Source organism: Ctenocephalides felis, unplaced genomic scaffold, assembly GCF_003426905.1.
Source record: "Ctenocephalides felis isolate EL2017-DRISC unplaced genomic scaffold, ASM342690v1 CF-g0.4_SCAFFOLD_02386, whole genome shotgun sequence".
Classification (NCBI taxonomy): domain Eukaryota; kingdom Metazoa; phylum Arthropoda; class Insecta; order Siphonaptera; family Pulicidae; genus Ctenocephalides; species Ctenocephalides felis.
The window spans coordinates 25,469-45,016 of NW_020538540.1; the positions used below are offsets into that span (position 1 = coordinate 25,469).

Consider the following 19,548-nt stretch of genomic DNA (forward strand, 5'->3'; position numbering starts at 1 on the left):
ATGGGCCGCACTGGGGTGTATTTAGCTAGATATTTAACATGCTACATTTCTAATATTTCTAACCTGTTTGTATTGGCATATCTTCTGTCTCTGTGTCATCATTTTCATCTTCTCTATAAAAATTAGGTTCAGAAATGGTTGACATTTTTTCTTCATTTTCTATAAAAATAATCTCATTTGGTTCTTCTAACCTGGCATACTCATTTTCTTCTAATTCTACTAATTGTTCACTCCTTAAAAATACAAAATTAGGATTATTTTGACAAAAATCAATAAAAGTTTTATAAGCAACATGTTTTATAACAAGGTCATTATTTTGAATATCTATTAAAGAGTAAAAAAAAATTTTGCTAAAATATTTGTGTAATTTTAATTTGGTGTAATGAGAAATATTTTCACTTTCAAAATATGCATAATCATTCTTTAAACAACCAAGATGGCTATTTATTTTTCTAAACACTCTTCTTTTGCTTGATTTTCTGTTTAATCCGCTAAGAATTTTTAAAAATCCTTCTAAAAAAATACAGTCTATCATATTGTTAATACAATTTCTATCTATCAAATCACTTGACAGTTGCTTAAAAAGAATTTTTAGCAAAGCTAAAAGAAGAATAGTTAAAAAAATAACACAAATTAATTGTAAAAATGAAATATCAAAAATGTAAAAATTAATGTCATTAATAAGCATAAAAGAAACAAAGATTACAATTGTAAATGCCAAATGAAAAGAAATGGTATTTAAGTTGGTCAATAAAATGTAAAGAGTTTCATATTTTCTTGATAAAGCATATCTGTCACAAAAAATATGATTGATTCTAAGATTATAGTTGAAAAATATGCCCAGAATGCAAAAAATAAAACTTTTTTTCTGTTAAAAAATATTTCGTGAGAAGAGGTAGAATATACAAAATTTTGCCTGTCAAAGATGTTTGTTGTGTAAAATGAAATGGTTTTGTCATCTAAAAACAAAGCAAAAAACAGTAAAAAAAGAAGAACCAAGAGTTTGTAAGAAATACATTCTTTTAAAAAAGAACAGATTTTTGACTTAGGTTTGTATTTGTAATGACCTGGGTCATGCATGGATCTGAGGCATTACATCTTCTACTTCACTTTTCTCCATTACCTCTCCACTTTTCTGATCAGTTACATCTGTATTCTCTCCAATCACTATTTTTTCATCTTTGGATTGCATAAATTAAGAATATTTTCTTTTAAAAATAAAAATTAACCAATAAAAAAACTAGAAAAAATACTTTAATATTCACCTGATGAATCAAAATTCTCTCCTCTTTCTAAGTTGTAATACATTTTTACGATCTGAGAAGAATTTGTGGAAGAATCAACATTTTTATCTTCTCTTTCTCGAATAAATCTAGGAAATCTTAAAGACAGTCCACTCCCTAGAGATGAGCTTCCAGCGGTGTACACTGGAGAGGAAGAAAGCCCTGCAGCCTCTACTTCCCATATTTCTTCGGGTTCGATCCACACATCGGGTTGTGTTCCTTCCTTAAAAATCAAATTTATTGGAGATTCTATGATTTTTTGACTGAATTTGTTGTAAAAAGATAAAAGTTTTTCGTCATTAAAACCTGTTCCTAATTTACATACAGTTTCAAATTTACCTAATTCGTCATTATAACACCCCATTAGAAATCCTCCATAATTACCAGTACGTTTTCCCTTTCCATAATAACATCCTAATACAATTAAATCAAAAGAATCAGCCATCCCAGTCAGATAATCTTTTTTTAGTTTTATCCAATTATAACACCTTCTAGAAGGGGTATATTCAGAATTCTCTCGTAAATTTTTTATCATAATTCCTTCACAATTATCCACGATAGATTTATTGAAAAAAGGATCAATCTCTTCGACAGTGTTACAATCTATTTTCTTTACAAACATAAACTTTCCTTCTATTTCTTTAAAATTTTCTGTAAAAATTTTTCTTCTTTCTTCTAGCTTTTTTTCTTTTAAGTATTCTTTAAAAAATAAAACATCAAATGTAAAAACACACACAGCTATTTTAATATTTTTAAGCGAAACATTTTTTCTTTTTCTGGTTGTTAATGTTTGAAAGGAAAGGATTTTTTTAGATTTTAAATCATAAGCTACTATTTCTCCATCTAAAATAAAGTCGCAATCATCTTTACATATATTTTTTATGTTTTCGCATAGATCGGGGTATTTTTCAGTCAGGTCTTCTGAATTCCTTGAATAAATTTTGTAATTTTCTCCTTTTTAATGAATTTGTGCTCTTTCTCCATCATACTTGTATTCACAGGTAAAAGAAGTTCCTTTAATTCTATTCATAGCAGATGTAATATTCTTACTTGGTTGGGCCAACATTGGTTTTATTGGAATAAAACTTAGCTAGTTGGCTCTGTATTTTGCTGCTATAACCCCGTAATCTCCTGTTTTTCTATGTTCTTCTTTTATTAATTTAACAGATCTGTTAGTAAATTCAGAAATTACTTTTATTAGAATTGTTTCGCCAATACCTAATTCTACATTGTAATGTTCAGGTAAAAATCTACCTAAACATAAATAACATGCTGAGATCATCCATTCTGGGGAATAATCTTTTAGTGTTTTGAGTTAATTGGATAATATTTCCTGTATTTCTAATCTTTTCTTGGTTTGAGAAATTTCTTCTAAAGTATTACTTAAAGTTTTGAATAATACAGTTTTTTGTTCCTTCATTTTTAATTTAAAAATTATTTTAATTTAAAAATAAATTTTAACATATTTTAATAACTGAATTAAAAAGAAATCTTTTATGAAAAAATATTGATAAATTAATTATGCACATTGCATACATCGTTAATGTGTAACTAATAAACTTAGTTATTTTGACTGTAAGGTTAATTTTTATTTTTTGCTCCTTTAAGGTAAAAACAATATCTCTGCACTTAGGATTTGAGATAAAGAAACTAATTTTTTTCATTATTTTGGTACTTGATTTATGTTCAAAATATATAAAATAAAATACTATTTTTATGCTGCTTATATTAAAATTTATTGTACTAAAATACCATTCTAAGTAGCTTCTTTTTGCGCATCCAGGATTTAAGTAAAATAAAATATTTGTGGATTCATTTTTATTTTTTTTTTCAAATTTAATTAAATAGTAAAATTATAAAAATAATCATCATAAATCATTTAATTAAATTGTTACAATCATATTTCAGGTCTAAAGTAATTTTTTCCTCGGTAAAAAAATTTATTTGTTCTATTTTTTAAACTAGATCTCTTTTTAACTCCACATAAAAAAATTAATTTTTAGACTTATAATTTAATAGATGTAAATTATGTATATTATTTGTAGAATAAACACTACATTATGTGATTGTTATGCTTCGAGCCGAAATATCCCTATATGAGAAGGATTAAGTAATTTATACATTATAATGATGTCGCAGCAGTTTTATATTAAGGAAAAGGGGGAAAATGTTGTCTGACATGTTATAAAAATTAAATTTTAAGTAGTTAGTGAAGCTATAATAAGTGGTCTTTTTATTAAAATTTTCTTTCAGAAAATAAGATGGATCTTGAAAACAAGAGTTCAAACCAAATAACAACCATATGATTGTGATACTATTATTTAAATAAATATTAGTTACTAAACTGTTGGTCAAATTTATTTTTTATTTAAATCATGATGATATATTAGATCAGAATTTTTTATAAAAACTATTGTTTAAGTTATTGTTTATAACAAGATAAAAAAACCTTTTTACTCATGGAGCTTTTTTTATATAAGGACTTTTGAATCATTTATAAAATTGGGATTTTCAATGCTATGTAAATAAAATTTTTTATTTAATGAAAGTAAAAAATTTGTTTTTAAAATACATAGATATTAAATCTTTTAAATTTAAACACTTTACATGTTGAGGGTATTTTAATTACCATGTTAATGACTTGTTTGACTTTGCTTTTTGCTTAAAGGCAAATTTATATCATGCTCAATTTTAGTAACGCGTAGTTAATATTGGTCAACTAAATGAGGTTTATAAATTGAGATCTTAGATTTGGTTTAGGTGTGACATAAAAAAAGATGGTTTTGCAACAAAAAATAACAAAAAGAGGAAAAAAACAGCTCGCCTGTTTTGAAGGGCGTGGATATTTAACAGGATCTTTTCAAATTCCTATAAGATTTTTTTAGAGTTGGAGAAAGATTTGATTTTATTCAACCAGTTCAATTAATTCAACTTTGAAAGTGACAGTACTTAGAATATATCTTTAGAAAATGCTCAAATATAATCTAAATGAAATGGATGTGTTTATCAATATCATATAATCTATTGTTATATTCTTATATTAAAGAATCTAAAATACTTTATAGACTTAAAAAATAAGTTTTTTACAATTATTTTTTATAAAATTTTTCGAGAACTTAGAAAAGTAGCAAACTGGTATTTCTGAGCGGGATGGGGTTTCAAAGATTATTAATTTTTTTAAAAACTTGTACTCTAAATCGTATTTTATAAATATTTTTTGTACCTCTGCAGGTGAACATTTAAAACATTTTGTTAGGCTATAATATCTGACAAAAATGCTAAATTTATAATTAACGCTTCTTCTGAAAGACCATATAATTTGTCTTGTTCGTTCTGAATTTTCGGATTTGGTTTCGTAAAGATAAAATTTTAGTCAAAGATTGGCCTGTAGAAAGTCAACGAACTTTTTAGTAATATGGTGAATCCACGCTGCATGTTTCATCATTTATGTGAGCATATGTCAAAATATATGATGACCCATTGCATTTGAACTGATAAAGTTGACTATCGCAAAAGTTCTATTTAATGTAACTTATAGAATGCTAAATTACGCGCAAAGATTTAGTTAATTAAAATACAATGATAAAATAAAGAGGTCTCTCAGAAAAAAATATTTTTTTCAGCAAAGCAATATAACCTTCCTTTTTTTCTATCATAGAAATTGTCCGTCAGAGCAAAAACTAACTAGGATGGTGATAATTTATGTGATTTTTCACATAAATCTTTAAAGTTTCTAAAGGATATCGACATCGCGATTATGTCAGTAATTGTACCTAATCTCAGGAGGTCTGCATAAGAATCAAAATCTTTAGTAGTAACACGAATATACTATAAAATTTGTGCTGAGTCTATTTTATCCTTAATTTCATTCAAGCAATTAAAAATATATGTCTTTATTGTTTATGATTGTGTAATATTGCTTGTTATATTTTTCGCAGATTTATGCTGTCTATTTTTTCGTTGCCTGAGAATGAGAAATCCATACGAAGACTGTTTCACTATACTTTCTGTATAAAATATAGGGGGCGATGCTTAGTTGTAAGGGGCGTTTAAAGCACAAAACTAAAAAAATAGTATAATATTAATATTATATATTAATAGATTTAAATTAACACTGAATTATATAAAGATAATATTTTAGTTAAAGTTATTCAAACATATCTGCATTGGTGTATTAGTAAATACATCCGTTTTAAAGCTGTGCACCGCCAATTCTTGTTTCGCAAAAGGTTTAATGAAAAGAATGGTCCATACGTTTCTTTGTGTGTCGATAATTTGTGTAACTTTTCAAAAACGTGTAACTTTACCAAATTTTGTAAAAGATTCTTTAAGAGATTTTCTGTAAGAGATTCTGTAAAATTGGCGGATATATGATCACTATTTGTCGTGATATTAATTATATTTCTTTTGATATCTACCCGTAACTGTCCACTCGAATGCTGCGTTTTGTAAAATAGATTTATCGAAGCCTAGTATAATTCTTTCGTTACCTAAAATTTCGTTACCTAAAACGTATCAACACCTATCAACATATCTACTTCGCACGGAATATTTAAGTGTGAATCCAAAAGTTTTAATCCATTAGGAAGATTTAGTTCAGAAATTTGGATTCGCTGCGCGGATAGTAGACTCGATATTTTCGTAAGCACAAAGGCATTTTTATTTTTTACAAATGTATGGTACATTCATTAAATATTTCTAAATTTGCACAATTATTCGATTTCGTTGAAATTCCAACAACACCGTGGAGCTTAAGGCACGTGGATTGAGATTTAACGCGTTATTTTTCAACGCAAACATCGTTGAAAGTTCTAATTTTGACAAACGCCATAAAATCGATACCAATTTTTGCAAACTTTGACGAATTTTCTTGTCGAATTGACTTGTCGTAGGACCGTAATATTTTAGTATTATCTATAAGACTGTGGTATCTACCGTCAAAAAAACATAAAAATTGTCTAAAAAATTACTACTACTTATTGATATAGTGTACTTATGTTAATAAAAACACTTTATTACAAGAAAACGGCCTGGCCGATCATTACCAAAGACTAATTAGGTCGATTCCCAACCAATATGTTTCCAACAGTTTTTGAATTTTCAAAATCGATTCAGAATTGCGGGTTAAAACGTGGACGAATTTTTTTTCACTTTTCTGCGATTTACAAAGAAACGACTCGGCCGATCGTCGAACAAAACTGAGAAACGTTAATCCTCATAGAGATACATCGAATGGCTTTTAAATTTTTGAAATCGGTCCATCCATTTTTGAGAAAACGACGATTTACGGCAAAAAATCTAAACACACACACACACATAATGCTTTCCAATTGTTGCTCTCATTCAATTCAGAATGGCTTGAAACGTCGAGAAAACATAAAATTAGCGAATTGGATTTTTTGATGAAAACAAACTTCTCCTTCGGAAAGTTTGTAAGGGGGGCGCCGAGTAACAATTTTTCTGGAAAGGGGGCGGTAAGTGAAATAAGTTTGGGAATCACTGTTTTACAGGAAGCATACGGTAAAATATGTTTCTACATAGTTAGGTATATCTCAAGATCTTACGAGCCTTTCAACAGCTAAAACCCATCCCGTGCACTTTATTGACCGCTTAAGTCTATCTTACCTTGCAGGCTTTGATAAAAGGTGAGAATTTGTCGCTATATATCTCTGAACTAGGTAAAATAAAATTTTCAATGAGCTGTAAAAGATAAAAAAGTTATTTTTTTCTAAGATATTTTATCATAAGCTTCTGTGTGCTTCCATTTATAGCCCTAATAAATGCCAAAAATTTTTTTCTTCCCTTATGGTATTTCATCTTTGAAAAAAGATCCTATCTTTTTGAATAAAGTGAGAATGTTCTCTAGTTTTTTTCACTATAAGATTAATAATATAATTTTTTTTTATTTCTTGGATAGTTTATAATTGTAATTTTATGGAGTTAAGTAAACCTTTTTATTTGGTTAACATTTAAACTTTGAACAAAGTAAATTATGAACTTTACCCGTTGGAAGTGCTCAATTTTAATATTAAAATTCAAGATAATATATTACATCTTATCTGGTTTACACGGAAATTACAATTATAAATTATTTTAGAATAAAGTATTTTTTTCATCATTTGTCTTGAAAAAATTTACAAATCATATCAGGATGCATGTTAGGATATCTATTAAAGTGTAATATATCACTTTTTTTACTTTATGTTTTTATAATTATTAAAATCCTTTAAATCTTTCGAATGTCATTATCAAAATGAGTGTCAAGAATTTTCCCACCAAAATTCCCTCTCCCGCCTTGATTCTAAATATACCACGGCCTTAAAAATAGAAAAAGGATGTTGCAACAAAAATTTTAAGGATGTTTATAATATTGTAACATGATTTTTTGTGACCAAAAAAAGAAAAAATTTTAGAATTATTATTTAATTTCTTTTTCTAAATCATTTGTAAAACCGTCATTAGTTTTAACAATAGTGTATACTTTTGAGTAAACTTCCATAAATGTCCTTTTAAAGGTTTTAATATTTTCTGGTTCATAAAACAAGTTCTGATTATTTTGGCGGGAACATAAAAACCATAGAAAACATGTCAATTTAGATCGATTTAAATTAAAAAATACCATTTTACGCAAAGAGACATATGTATAATTTAACAAATATCTTATTTCACTGACATATGTATAAAAATATCAACATCGAGTTTATTTTCTTCAAATGTTGCTAACGTTGATAGCGTTTTAATATGTTTTCGTATATCGCAAGAATAAATTATTGCGATGCAATAATATACTAGTTCTTCGATGGTGTTAAATTCTTGCTCGGCTATAGATTGATAAATATATGATACTAAAATGGAGTATTTGGGGGCGGTTAAATTCAAATGAGTTTCTATAAATTTGAATAAATATTCTTTCAACCAAGGATTTTCCATCAATTCTTCAGAGAATAAAATTTGGGGATAGTAATAATATAAATTAAATAGATCAAAATACGCGTAAATTAGGCTTTTTAATAGACGGGATAACTGAGTGTTAGAGACTGAAAAGACTTTAACCTGACTGAGTTCTTGTTTTCTCAAATCTTCATGGTATTGTTGTTCATACTTATCGATGAATTCGTGGTTTAATTGCAGACCCACACCATAAAGCGATTGTTGGGAAAGATTATTTGTAGGTTGAAAAAATAATTGCTCATAGTTTTGGTAAATAAATTGAATAATTTTTATTGATTCATTTAAATTTTTATAAAAAAACAAACGTAATGTTGGTACAATGTTAATGCGGTATATTTAGACGCCTGGTAAATGTTATAAGTGGTATTTGAAATGTATGTGTGAACAAGTTGTGGATTAGTGCGATGAATTTCTACAAAGGCCTCATAGGCTAATCGCTAATCGGTTTTGTTTTTCGATAAATTTTAATTTGGTAAGTAATGAGGTATTATAAGGCTGACGGTAAATAATTTGAGATGGGTTTGTATTGTCAGGTTGTTCATTGTAAAAATGAAAGCCTTCTATAGCTCCATAATAAATTTTCATAAAAAGAATCAATTGGGGATTCATTGAAGGTAAAAAAATTTTTAGAATTAAACAATCAATTTACTTTTATAGTAGATTTCAATTTCCCGATTTTCTTATTAAATAACAACCAAATGCATTTTTTTGAAAGTAGAATTATTTTGAGTAAAAGAGTACTCAAAAAATAAGAAAAGATGAATTACTTTTTAAAGTTATTATAAATGAATAATTTGTAACTCTTAAGTAATATAAGGGTTAAAATAAATTTTTCGCTCTTTGGACTAACTATTTATCATAAAACAAAATTTATGTAATTAACCAACAACATTCACAAATCTCACATACAACTTTAATACAAATTAAAGAAGTAAATATAAAGTTTTATTTTATTTAAATTTGATACATTTATATTTTTTAAAGTGGTTTATAAACATGTAACTGATTTAAGATAAAATCAAAATGTCTTTAATAACAAGAGAAACATAAACTTAATATTTATTGCTTAAAAAAATTTAAAAGTGAATTGGATTGTTTTATTTAAGTAGAAAATTTATTTTTGCTCGTGAAAGCAATAATTTTAATATTCTTCTTTTAGTTATGAGATATTTTATTAACTTGAACCACTTTTAAACTTTAAATAAGAGCTTTAAAAGAATCCGCGCATTTTCGACTACGGTATCTAAAAAAGGAAAATTATAGGATAAAATTTTTGTAATTAACATCTAAAGGAAAATTAAAGAATAAAATTTTTGTAATTAACATTTAGAAAAACGGTTAATTAAAGGAAAAAAATATTTGTAGAATATTTTAAAAAAAAATTTATTGACATGAAAAAAAGCATCCTTATAATTAAACAATATAAACTCAAAAGACTTATTAGAATAAGTAAAAAAGGAAGTGATAAGTTATCTAGTGTTTTTCATAATCTTGTATCAATGAATAAAGCCAGGAGATACTAGTGATGCAAGGATGGATCATTCTGCGGAAAAATGCATACAGATCTCTTGTATGGTTAAGCAAAATTAGTACACAGCCTTAGTTTAAATATACACAAGGTAAACAAATAAATTAAGCAGACTCATATTCAATTTAATGCTCTATACAATAAATAATTTAACAAAGATACAGTGTTTAATAGATTAATAAAAACCTTTCAAACATATTGAATGCAAAATAAATCTTTAATATGTCAGTGAATTATATCAAATTTATGTGAAAGAATTAGATATCCTCAACGAAACAAAAATTTTGACAAAAGGTAAACGTTTTTACTATGATACAGTTGTTTTAACTTTTAACTGAGCCATAATTCCAACAACTATACACTCAAGCAATTTGTTCTAGGGCATTACAATGCTAGACATTATTATAAATTATGTAATTTTGCACAATTTCGCCAAATACCTCATTCAAATTACTGTAACAGTTTAAAAGTTACAAAAGATATAAGAAGAAAATGCATTATACTACAAATTGTCTTACTATATGCAGTACAGCGGGTCTAAAGCATTCTTTATGACGTCATATGGTAAAAATGCATGTGGGGTATCAAATGAAAGGTCTCGACGAGCACAATACGAATATCATACTTACGAACTCAAAAAGCCATTGGGGTTCCATATACTTTATATTTAACTACAATTGAACACTTATATTCAATTCTTAGCTCTGTTTAAAGTACACCGAGTTGTTTCAGGATGTTATAATATTAGGCAATATTGTATATTAGTCAATGTTTGATAAATTTGCCGAAAATATCATTTAGATTGATCGAATGGTTTGAAAGTTACAAGAGGTGCAATATAAAATGCACAAGCAAGATTCGCATTGCGTCGTACTATATACAGTACAGTGGGTCAAAAAAAAAAAACAAAATGGCGTCATATGGTAAAAAATCATGTGGGGTATCAAATGAAAGGTCTCGACGAATACTTTACTAAAATCATACTTACAGGTCTTTAAAAACAACCGGGTTTGCGTACCTTAAAATTTAATTGGATAACAAGATTCATTTTTAAAATACTTTTCCAATATTGTAATTATATTATATTATAGCATATAATATATTTCTTAAATATTAATAATGTCATTATACAGTATATAGTAGTTTTACCTCCAGGGCTCGCACTATTCATCATGTTACCTTTCAGAGTATATTTTCGTATCTTTAACAACATACACGATGAAGAGAGGGATGCTTTAAAATTGATTTTCTTAATGCACCCCGACAAAGAACGAACGATATAGATATTTTATATAGAAAATTGTATTCTCTACTTACATTACAGCCTCCCAAAGCTATAGCTATCGATAACAGGATAAGATAGAAAAACTATCTTATGGCTTATATAGCTTTCCTGTACACAACATTAGCTATAACGTTACGAGACGAGTCGAAAATGTTTGTGTGTTATTCTTGCTAAAAGGTGGAAATTCATAATATTAGAGTAGAATTGTGTGTGTGTGTGTTTGTGTGTTTGTGAGTTTACATTTTAAAACCAGGGCCGGATTTAGCGAGAGGGCTTTTGAAGGTACACTTGCAAAATATCATCTCATAGTAATATTAAACCAGGAAAACAGTCACAACGTTAGGTTAGAGTTACTTAACTCTTCTGATGAGTATGAATGACAATTTTATCTTTTAGATCATGGGTCGGCAAGCTTTTAACTGTAGTGTGCCAAGCCACTCTACCAATATGTTTTAGAGTGCCGCCTTAATTTTGAAATATATAGTTAGGTTCTAGGGGAAAAGAATTATAACCAAATTTATCTTTTAAACATATTTATTAACAAATAACATGAATTTCTAATATAAACAGTGCCCGATTACCCCAAAGGCCCGTGAGACCCGGGCCTAGGGCGGCATTATTTAGGGGGCGGCAAATTTTTCAAAATGTAAAAATTTTAAACCCGATGAAATGACACGACAATTCATTTTAAGGATAGATTCAGATTTTTTTTTTTGTAAATTTAGAGATCATTTTCGATGGAATAGAACGTAATGCATTTTCTAATCAAATTTATTATTCGTGGGTGCCGCATTGATATTTTCTTGATGTATCATATTATCAACTTCAGATTGATTGATTCAAGTTATAATAATCCTAAAAAATCGTAAATAAAATTGTTTATATATCTCTACGCTTTAAGTTCTCCTGAACATTTTGACATGCCTTAGAAAAAATGGATGTATACATATTATGTGTTTATGCGGTTACAATTTTTTGCCAATTGGCATTCGGGAAGACGTGCTGATTAGTTTTTTGCAAAGACAGTTTCGGAATAGGGAGCAAAGAGTTAAAAAAATGCTGATTCAATTTTTCAAAAACGAAGCGTCCGATTTGAATAATTCAAGACACTTTTTACTTGTATGACGAAATAAGAACTATCGAAAATTTTGCGAGAGCGTGGTCAGCGTTTTTGGTGATCCAAAAAGGTGTCATTTGATGATAAAAAATGATCATTGACATCAAATTATTAGATTTTTTATAAAAACATTAATTATTACAAATTTTGTCTTCATTATTTTGAATCATTCCGTACCAAGATTTTTAATTTTTTCAAAGTTTACTTCTTAGATAGTTTAAATGTCCTTTGCAAGGATCAATCGCCATGAATGATTCAAAAAATATTCGCTTGGCTTTGACTGAGAGGCGTACTGTTTATGCAGGCAGGTTTAGCATTTTTGGAGATACAGAGCGCAGAAGGTGCAAAGTGGTCATGAAGGTTTTGAGAGTACAGATCATTCGATTGGAATGACTAAAAAAATATTTTGTTTGTGGTATTTTAGTGATATGAAGAAATGATTAGTTTTCCGAAAAGGCAAGTCCACTGGTTTCAAAATTTTGAGAAAATTAAAATATCTAAAATTTTCAAATAATCGAATTATTTTAGAATTTAAAAAAAAACTCGAAATTCTTGAATATCTAGGTTCTATTTATCGAGTTTAGTCCAATGTCTTTTTAATTTGTGAAATCAGTTCAGGCGTTTTTGAAAATTGAATTTTGATTTATCACATCACAAAAGCGTCTTTTACCACGAGTTTTGACTATGAAGTTTTATCAAACTTTGATAAATTTTTAAAATTGTCAAATATTTTGACTCTTAATTGATATCTTTCAGAAATCTTTTTTTAGTTTTAAAAATCGGTTTCTGGCTTTATCCCAAAAATGTAATATTTTTGCTTTTTTATGCTAATTTCAAACAACCGGCTAGTTCAATCGTCCCGCAAACCTAATCAGTCCGGCAGGTTTTTACCAAAAACTAATGAATACGATTTCCAACCAAGATTTTTCGAATGGTTTTTGAATTTTTAAAATCGACTTAAAATTGTGGGGTAAAACTTTGACGAATTTTTTCTCTCTTTTACTAATTACAAAAAAAAGCTTGGTCGACCGTTAAACCTGCCTTCCCAAAAATTTAGGTAATTATTCATTCCTTTAGTACAATTAAATTTTTTTTTAATTATTCGGAAACCAGCCTCTCGGTTCTTTCAAAAACTGAATTGCAATTTTTGCACTCGTGTTCTGTATTTTCCAAACGGCTTTGTACAAACAGGCATTCCAAACCTGTCTTAGCGAAAAACTAATGAGAACTTTCTTATCTATGAAAATGAAACATACATACATACACACACATCAATTTTTTTAAGGTATGCCAAAATGTTTAGAAATGTCTGAAACGTAAAAATATGCAAAAATTTTCATTTTCGATCTTTTGCGATTGCTATAACTTACGAGTACTTTACGCAAAGTTAAAAGTTGTATTTAAGTAATTTAGAATAAAATTATAGTTTAATTAGAAAAGTAAAAAATTGTCTATTAAAAAGGGCGTCTGATCAGATAGAGCCTAGAGCGTCAGAAAGCTTAATCCTTGTGCCTGCACATTTTTCCTTAACATTTCAATATCCGGGGTATAATTTGTAACTTTTAATTTCACACAAGATACTGAATGTTTAGTTGTTAAACGATTTCTTTCTGTACTCAAAATATGTTTCATGTGAGAAAAAATTTGTTCACAGAGATATGTGGAACCAAAAGCTGAAAGGAGAGCGCATACAATTTTCTTTACACAATTAAATTTTTTCCGGCAATGTCATTCAACAATTTAATATGGCTGTCGATTTTTCCATAGAGTCATCTCCCAAATTTATTTGTAATTACTTTAAAATATAGGCACATAAGCTTCAAAGTCTTTGCATCTTCTGGAAAATTCATCTTTAAGTACTTCAACGTAGGTTGAATTACATTAGCGAGCTACGTTAGAAAAATAATTATAATTAAACATTTTCTCTTATTTAAAAATCGCTCAATATTTGCGATTTTCCTGATTACTTTATAGAGTGCCATTCAGAACCCCATCGCGTAACAAGCCTGGCACGCGTGCCGTAGGTTGCCGATGCCTGTTTGAGATAATAATGAATTGGAGATATGGAACATAAAAAAGACATTTTGAAAATGCAGTATTAAACATATCGTAGAAAATGTATTTGTATCTTATATATAGAAATGAATCGCAAAATGTGTTGGTAAGCGCATAACTCAACAACGCCTGGACCAATTTGGCCAATTCTTTTTTTAAAATGTTCGTTGAAGTCCAAGAATGGTTCTTACGTCGAGAAAAAATCAAATAAATTCCGGAAAAACCCTAAAAACAGTCCTTTTCTTTTTCTCATACAAACGTTTCCTAACAAAAACGTAGAATAAATTTGAGCTTTATTGCTATTATGTAAAAGTTCATATTAAATTACAAGCACTCACAGTATACTCCTTCTAAACGATTATTCGGATTTTTATAAATCTTCCTGAAGTTTGTTAAGGAAATTTTCTAGGATGTATGTGATTATAAAGTACCGGGATGTATGTGCAATATTGTAGAAATACATTTAAAAAATTGTAAAAAACGACACGTCATTGTTTGCATTGAAAACAAATGAAAACTATCAACTGCCAAAAATTTCAATTTACTCATGAACCTAGACAATATTAGAATATGTATAATAAATTTATGATTGTGAATAAGAAAAATAAAATGTCTACATTATTATTCCCAAAAAGCAGCTAAGTTGTTCCAGAAATTAAAATAAAATACAGTATATGTATGGCAGATTGAATGACACATATGAACAGGATATGACAAATGTATTCACTTAAAATATAAAATTAAGTATTAATCAGGGCCGGACCTACTTTTGATGCGAAGCATGCGAAAAATACGAGCGCACGCCTTAGGGGGCGCCAACACAATATCAGGATATTAAGTTTTCAATATAGTTTTTTTTTTCAATATATAATTTTTTTGCATCTTTATTAATCTTTCCACAATATTTTTAAAATTCGTAAAAATTTCACATATTATAAATGTATATGCATTTTGGCGTAAAGAGCAATTTAAAAAACAATAATTATTATTTTTAGGTAAACGGTAAATGTTAGTATATTTTATTGAAAAATTGTAGACATGGGTACAGGACAACGTCTGTTGGGTCATCTAGTTTTGTAATAAATGTAAATATCAATACTTATTGAAAGTGAATTTATGATTAAATTAAAAATGTGAATTTAGTACTCGATTTGTAGCAATATTGTAGACTATTTAATTGTGCACTTTGCTATAGACGTCGTTCTACTGACTTAAAGTTATGACATGTATTGCGACACATTAACTGTTAAGTATTGGGTGTACAACTTTGCTCCCGCCGTTTTTGCAATACAAATTCCTTACAATAAAGGCGGCGACAAAGTTGTTTTCCGTTTTTTTAAAATGAAATTTTATCTTCAAATCCTAAATCCACTACAATACACCACTAGTTTCTTTTTCCACATAATTAATATTAATCTAAAACAGAATTAATTCGGTTTCTGCTCCACCGTCCAGTGTAAGGGAATTACTCAAAAAGCGCGACTCGTCCTGACGAAGTCATTTGTCAAATGTCCGAAACGTTAAAAAAATCAATCCGTCGCATAATATACTATATGAGATAGAGGAGAGGAGAACAAAATTTACATTAAATGGAATACAATGCGTTCACGAGAGCGTGAATTCGAATCCTTTAACTTTGATGCAAAAAAAGGACGGTGGTCCGGGAGGCAAAGACACCAGGAATCAAAATAACAATATGAAAGTAAATTTTTTTTGCTACTGTACGAAATAGCAATTAAGTTAAAAATGAGTACATCATATCGAAATTTGATTTAACAGACTTATTACTACATAACCTACAAAAATTTTAAGTATTTAAATAAGTTTTTTTGTTGACCGTTTGTTGGTAAACTTGAAATTTTTTAAATTCACTTTTAAATCATAAAGTCCTGAAAAGTTCATAAATAATAAATAAGTAAGAAGAATAATGTTCATAATATTAAATTTAATTACATTTGACATCATGACAGTTTCAAAATGGCTGTCAAGTTGTTCTATTTGAAGTTTTATAAAAGTTAAAAATTATAAGTTATAAAGTAAATAAACTTATTAACTTATTTATTAATTTCTTCATTATCGTGTTTGTTCATAAAAAAATTAATACCCCGAAGAATTTATTTATTATTAATAAGACATGGTAAATTAATGTCATTAATTGATTTGGTGATATGAAAACAGCAACTTGCCTGAAGGCAATTTTGAAGCAAGTTTTTGCATGTGAGGTATCAAATGAAAGGTCTCGAAGAGCACAATCTGAATATACTACTTATACTAGTATACTATTACACTGGTAAAATATTATATTAATATTTAACTCCAACACCAATATTTTTGTTAAACCAGTTACACCTAAAGAGCAACTTGCCTATAGGAAGTTACCAAATAGCTTTTTGCATGTGGGGTATTAAATGAAAGGTCTCAGCGAGCAGAACTTGAATATAGTATTTACTTTTATTTGTAAAAATAATAATTAAAATTTAATTACTATTTTAATAAATTTAAAAATATATATTATTTTGTACAAGATACTTTTCTATTTTATTTTAAAGTCATTGCAAATATGGACGCCGATCACACTTTTTTAACTTCCCGAAGGAGAAGTTTAAGTTTTCATCAAAAAATCCGATTCTCTAATTTTATGTTTTCTCGACGTTTCAAGCCATTCTGAATCGAATGAGACCAAGTTTGGAAAAAGTATGTGTGTGTGTGTGTGTGTGTGTGTGTGTGTGTGTGTGTGTGCGCGTGTGTGTGTGCGTGTGCACCAACAGATTTTTTGCCGTAAATCGCCGTTTTCTCAAAAACGGCTGGACCGATTTCAAAAATTTAAAAGCCATTCGATGTATCTCGATGAGGACTATTGTTTGTCAGTTTTGTGCGACGATCGGCCAAACCGTTTCTTCGTAAATAGCAGAGAAGTGAAAACTCTTTCGTCCACGTTTTAGCCCGCAGTTATGAATCGATTTTGAAAATTCAAAAACCGTTCGAAAGATATTGGTTGGGAATCGTGCTGATTAGTTTTTGGTAGAGATCGGCCGGGCCGAAAAAAAATTAAGCCGATTTTCATGGAACTTTTTTTGGCGATATACATCATAGTCTTATAGAACTTACTGTAATATTACGGTCTTACGACAAGTAGTTTAATTTTAAAAATTCGTCAAACTTTGCTAAAATTATTATAGTTTTTTTTAAAGTAGGATTGATGAAGTATATTATTTACACATTTTTTTGCTCAAGTCGATTATTTACACATATCGGGAAGTTCATGTAATTTGCCTCAAGGCTAAATACCAAACCAACTAGTTAAGTTTTATTTTGAAAATACTTTTATTAAAATTTATTATTTTTTTATATTTGTCAATAAACTGTCTATTGATAAAATCAAAAATATTTTAAAAAAATTCTTATATCAAGACATAACTTCACAATCAATTGGCTGTTGACTTTTCTGAAGAATTTTCATTTCAATTCTTATTTTTAATTACCTTTGAAATTTCGAACTATAATAGTTTCTGACCATATTTTTTTGCATTACAACACATATAATTTTCTCAATAAAACTTTATGAAAATACTAAAGTTTATTTCGATTTCAAATTAGTTTAATAATTTTAATTTTATAATATTTGTCCATTAATCACGAAGACACAACAACTTGCCTAAAGGCACAACGTGTAAATAATTATGGTATTTACAAACGAGTATTAACAATTATGGAATAATTATACATGTTATATTATTGTTCTAATTGTAATTATTGTAATTTTCAAAGTACTATTTTATAGAACGGGTAGTAGCAGTTACAGTTTACAGCTATTGCTAATAAACAACTATTAATGATTTAAAAATATGTTTTTTGTTTTAAAACAGCAATTTACTCTTAGGCCTTAGTATTTCAACAAATCTCGTCTTGTCGTCGCCCCCCGTACTAATTCCGAATATAAATGAATACGTGCACAATGTATGAAAAGGGTTATCCGTTAGCGTGATAGAAAAATATGCGAGTTCATCAGTTTGAATTATCTTTGTAATTAATATATGCGAGTGAAAAAGTTTCACTTCATTAATTACATACAAGAGACAGACAACTGTACGACTGTACGACAGTAGCAGAATCAAAAGTGACAAATAATAAATTTATACTAGGATAATACATTCATTTTATGATTTGAAATAATTTTAGTAGCATTTGTTGGCTTTGGTTTCCCCCAGAGTTCATATCTCTGATTCTTAAAAGAGCGTTTTTTTTTAAGATAAAGCTAAATTTCTTCAAATAAAAGGTTCTCTATTTCAATTTTAAATGTAATTCGTACGGTGTTTTTTGTATAATTTAACAAACTAATTTAGTTAGTCAGTAGAGTCCTTTCTTTGTAAAATTGCTATTTAATTTTTACGTCAGTTACAGTGGCCTATTTTTTTGCAAATAGACAAAGAAAATAGACAAACTTATCTTTGAATATCGTTTGCCTAAGAAGTTCTATTTCAAAGTTTTTATTTTTTTTTACAAATTTGGTGTGCATATGTTGAATTTTGGTCGTTTTCTAAAAAAAACTATAATTAACTTCCCTTAGGGTAGTCATAGTGGTTATAGTAATGGGCCGAAAATCGAAAATGAAAATTTTTGCATTTCTCGACGTTTTGAAGGTTTCTGAACATTTTTAAGGGGCATACCTTAGAAAAAAACATTCGATCCCTGTTGATAGAGAGATGTGCTGATTAGTCTTTGGCAAAGGCAGGTCCAGCCGTTACGGAGATACGGAGCAAAGAGTGCAGAAAATACAAATCGAGTTTTTGAGATAACGGAGTATCGGATTTGAATGATCTAAAAATCTTTCTGCTTGTATTGACAAAGCAATTGCTTTCGGGGATAAAAAATTATTACATCTTTTTTTATTTTCCATAAAATATTTTTGTAATTTTAAAATTAAAAATCGAAAAAATTACCCCGGCTAAGCACAGTCTAAGCGCCACTCTGGTACAAATGTTTACCCAAGTGCGTTTAGACTGTACTGGAGCACTTTTCCAATTTTGTGAAAACTATTAAAAAATGTGAAAATGCCGCCAAGCTGAGCACAGTATAAGTGAAAATGTTGCACAGAATTATTTGCAAATGCGTTTAGACTGTGACTATACGGGAGCACTTTTTCAATTTTGTGTAAATTAGGCAACTTTTAAATTTTTTTGAAATTGAATTCGAAATGAAATGACGATTGTTAATGTTCTGCAGATAAATTGATTTATTTATGATTTACATTTGATTTGCTCAGATATAACAAACAAGATAATGCAAAAATAATTAAACAATTACAATATTTGTAATAATATATTTGAAA

The 19,548-nt window shown here is 28.3% G+C and overlaps 1 protein-coding gene across 1 annotated transcript; it reads right to left on the reverse strand.

The window, feature by feature from the left end:
- Nucleotides 1-58: 58 nt before the first annotated feature.
- On the reverse strand, nt 59-1,728 carry LOC113380814 (DNA ligase 1-like). Its single transcript, XM_026619891.1, has 5 exons — nt 1,609-1,728; nt 1,266-1,506; nt 1,097-1,179; nt 907-959; nt 59-233 (listed from the first exon to the last, which is right to left on the reverse strand). Exons 1-5 carry the CDS (start codon nt 1,726-1,728, stop codon nt 59-61), a joined length of 672 nt encoding a protein of 223 aa, XP_026475676.1.
- Nucleotides 1,729-19,548: the final 17,820 nt, after the last annotated feature.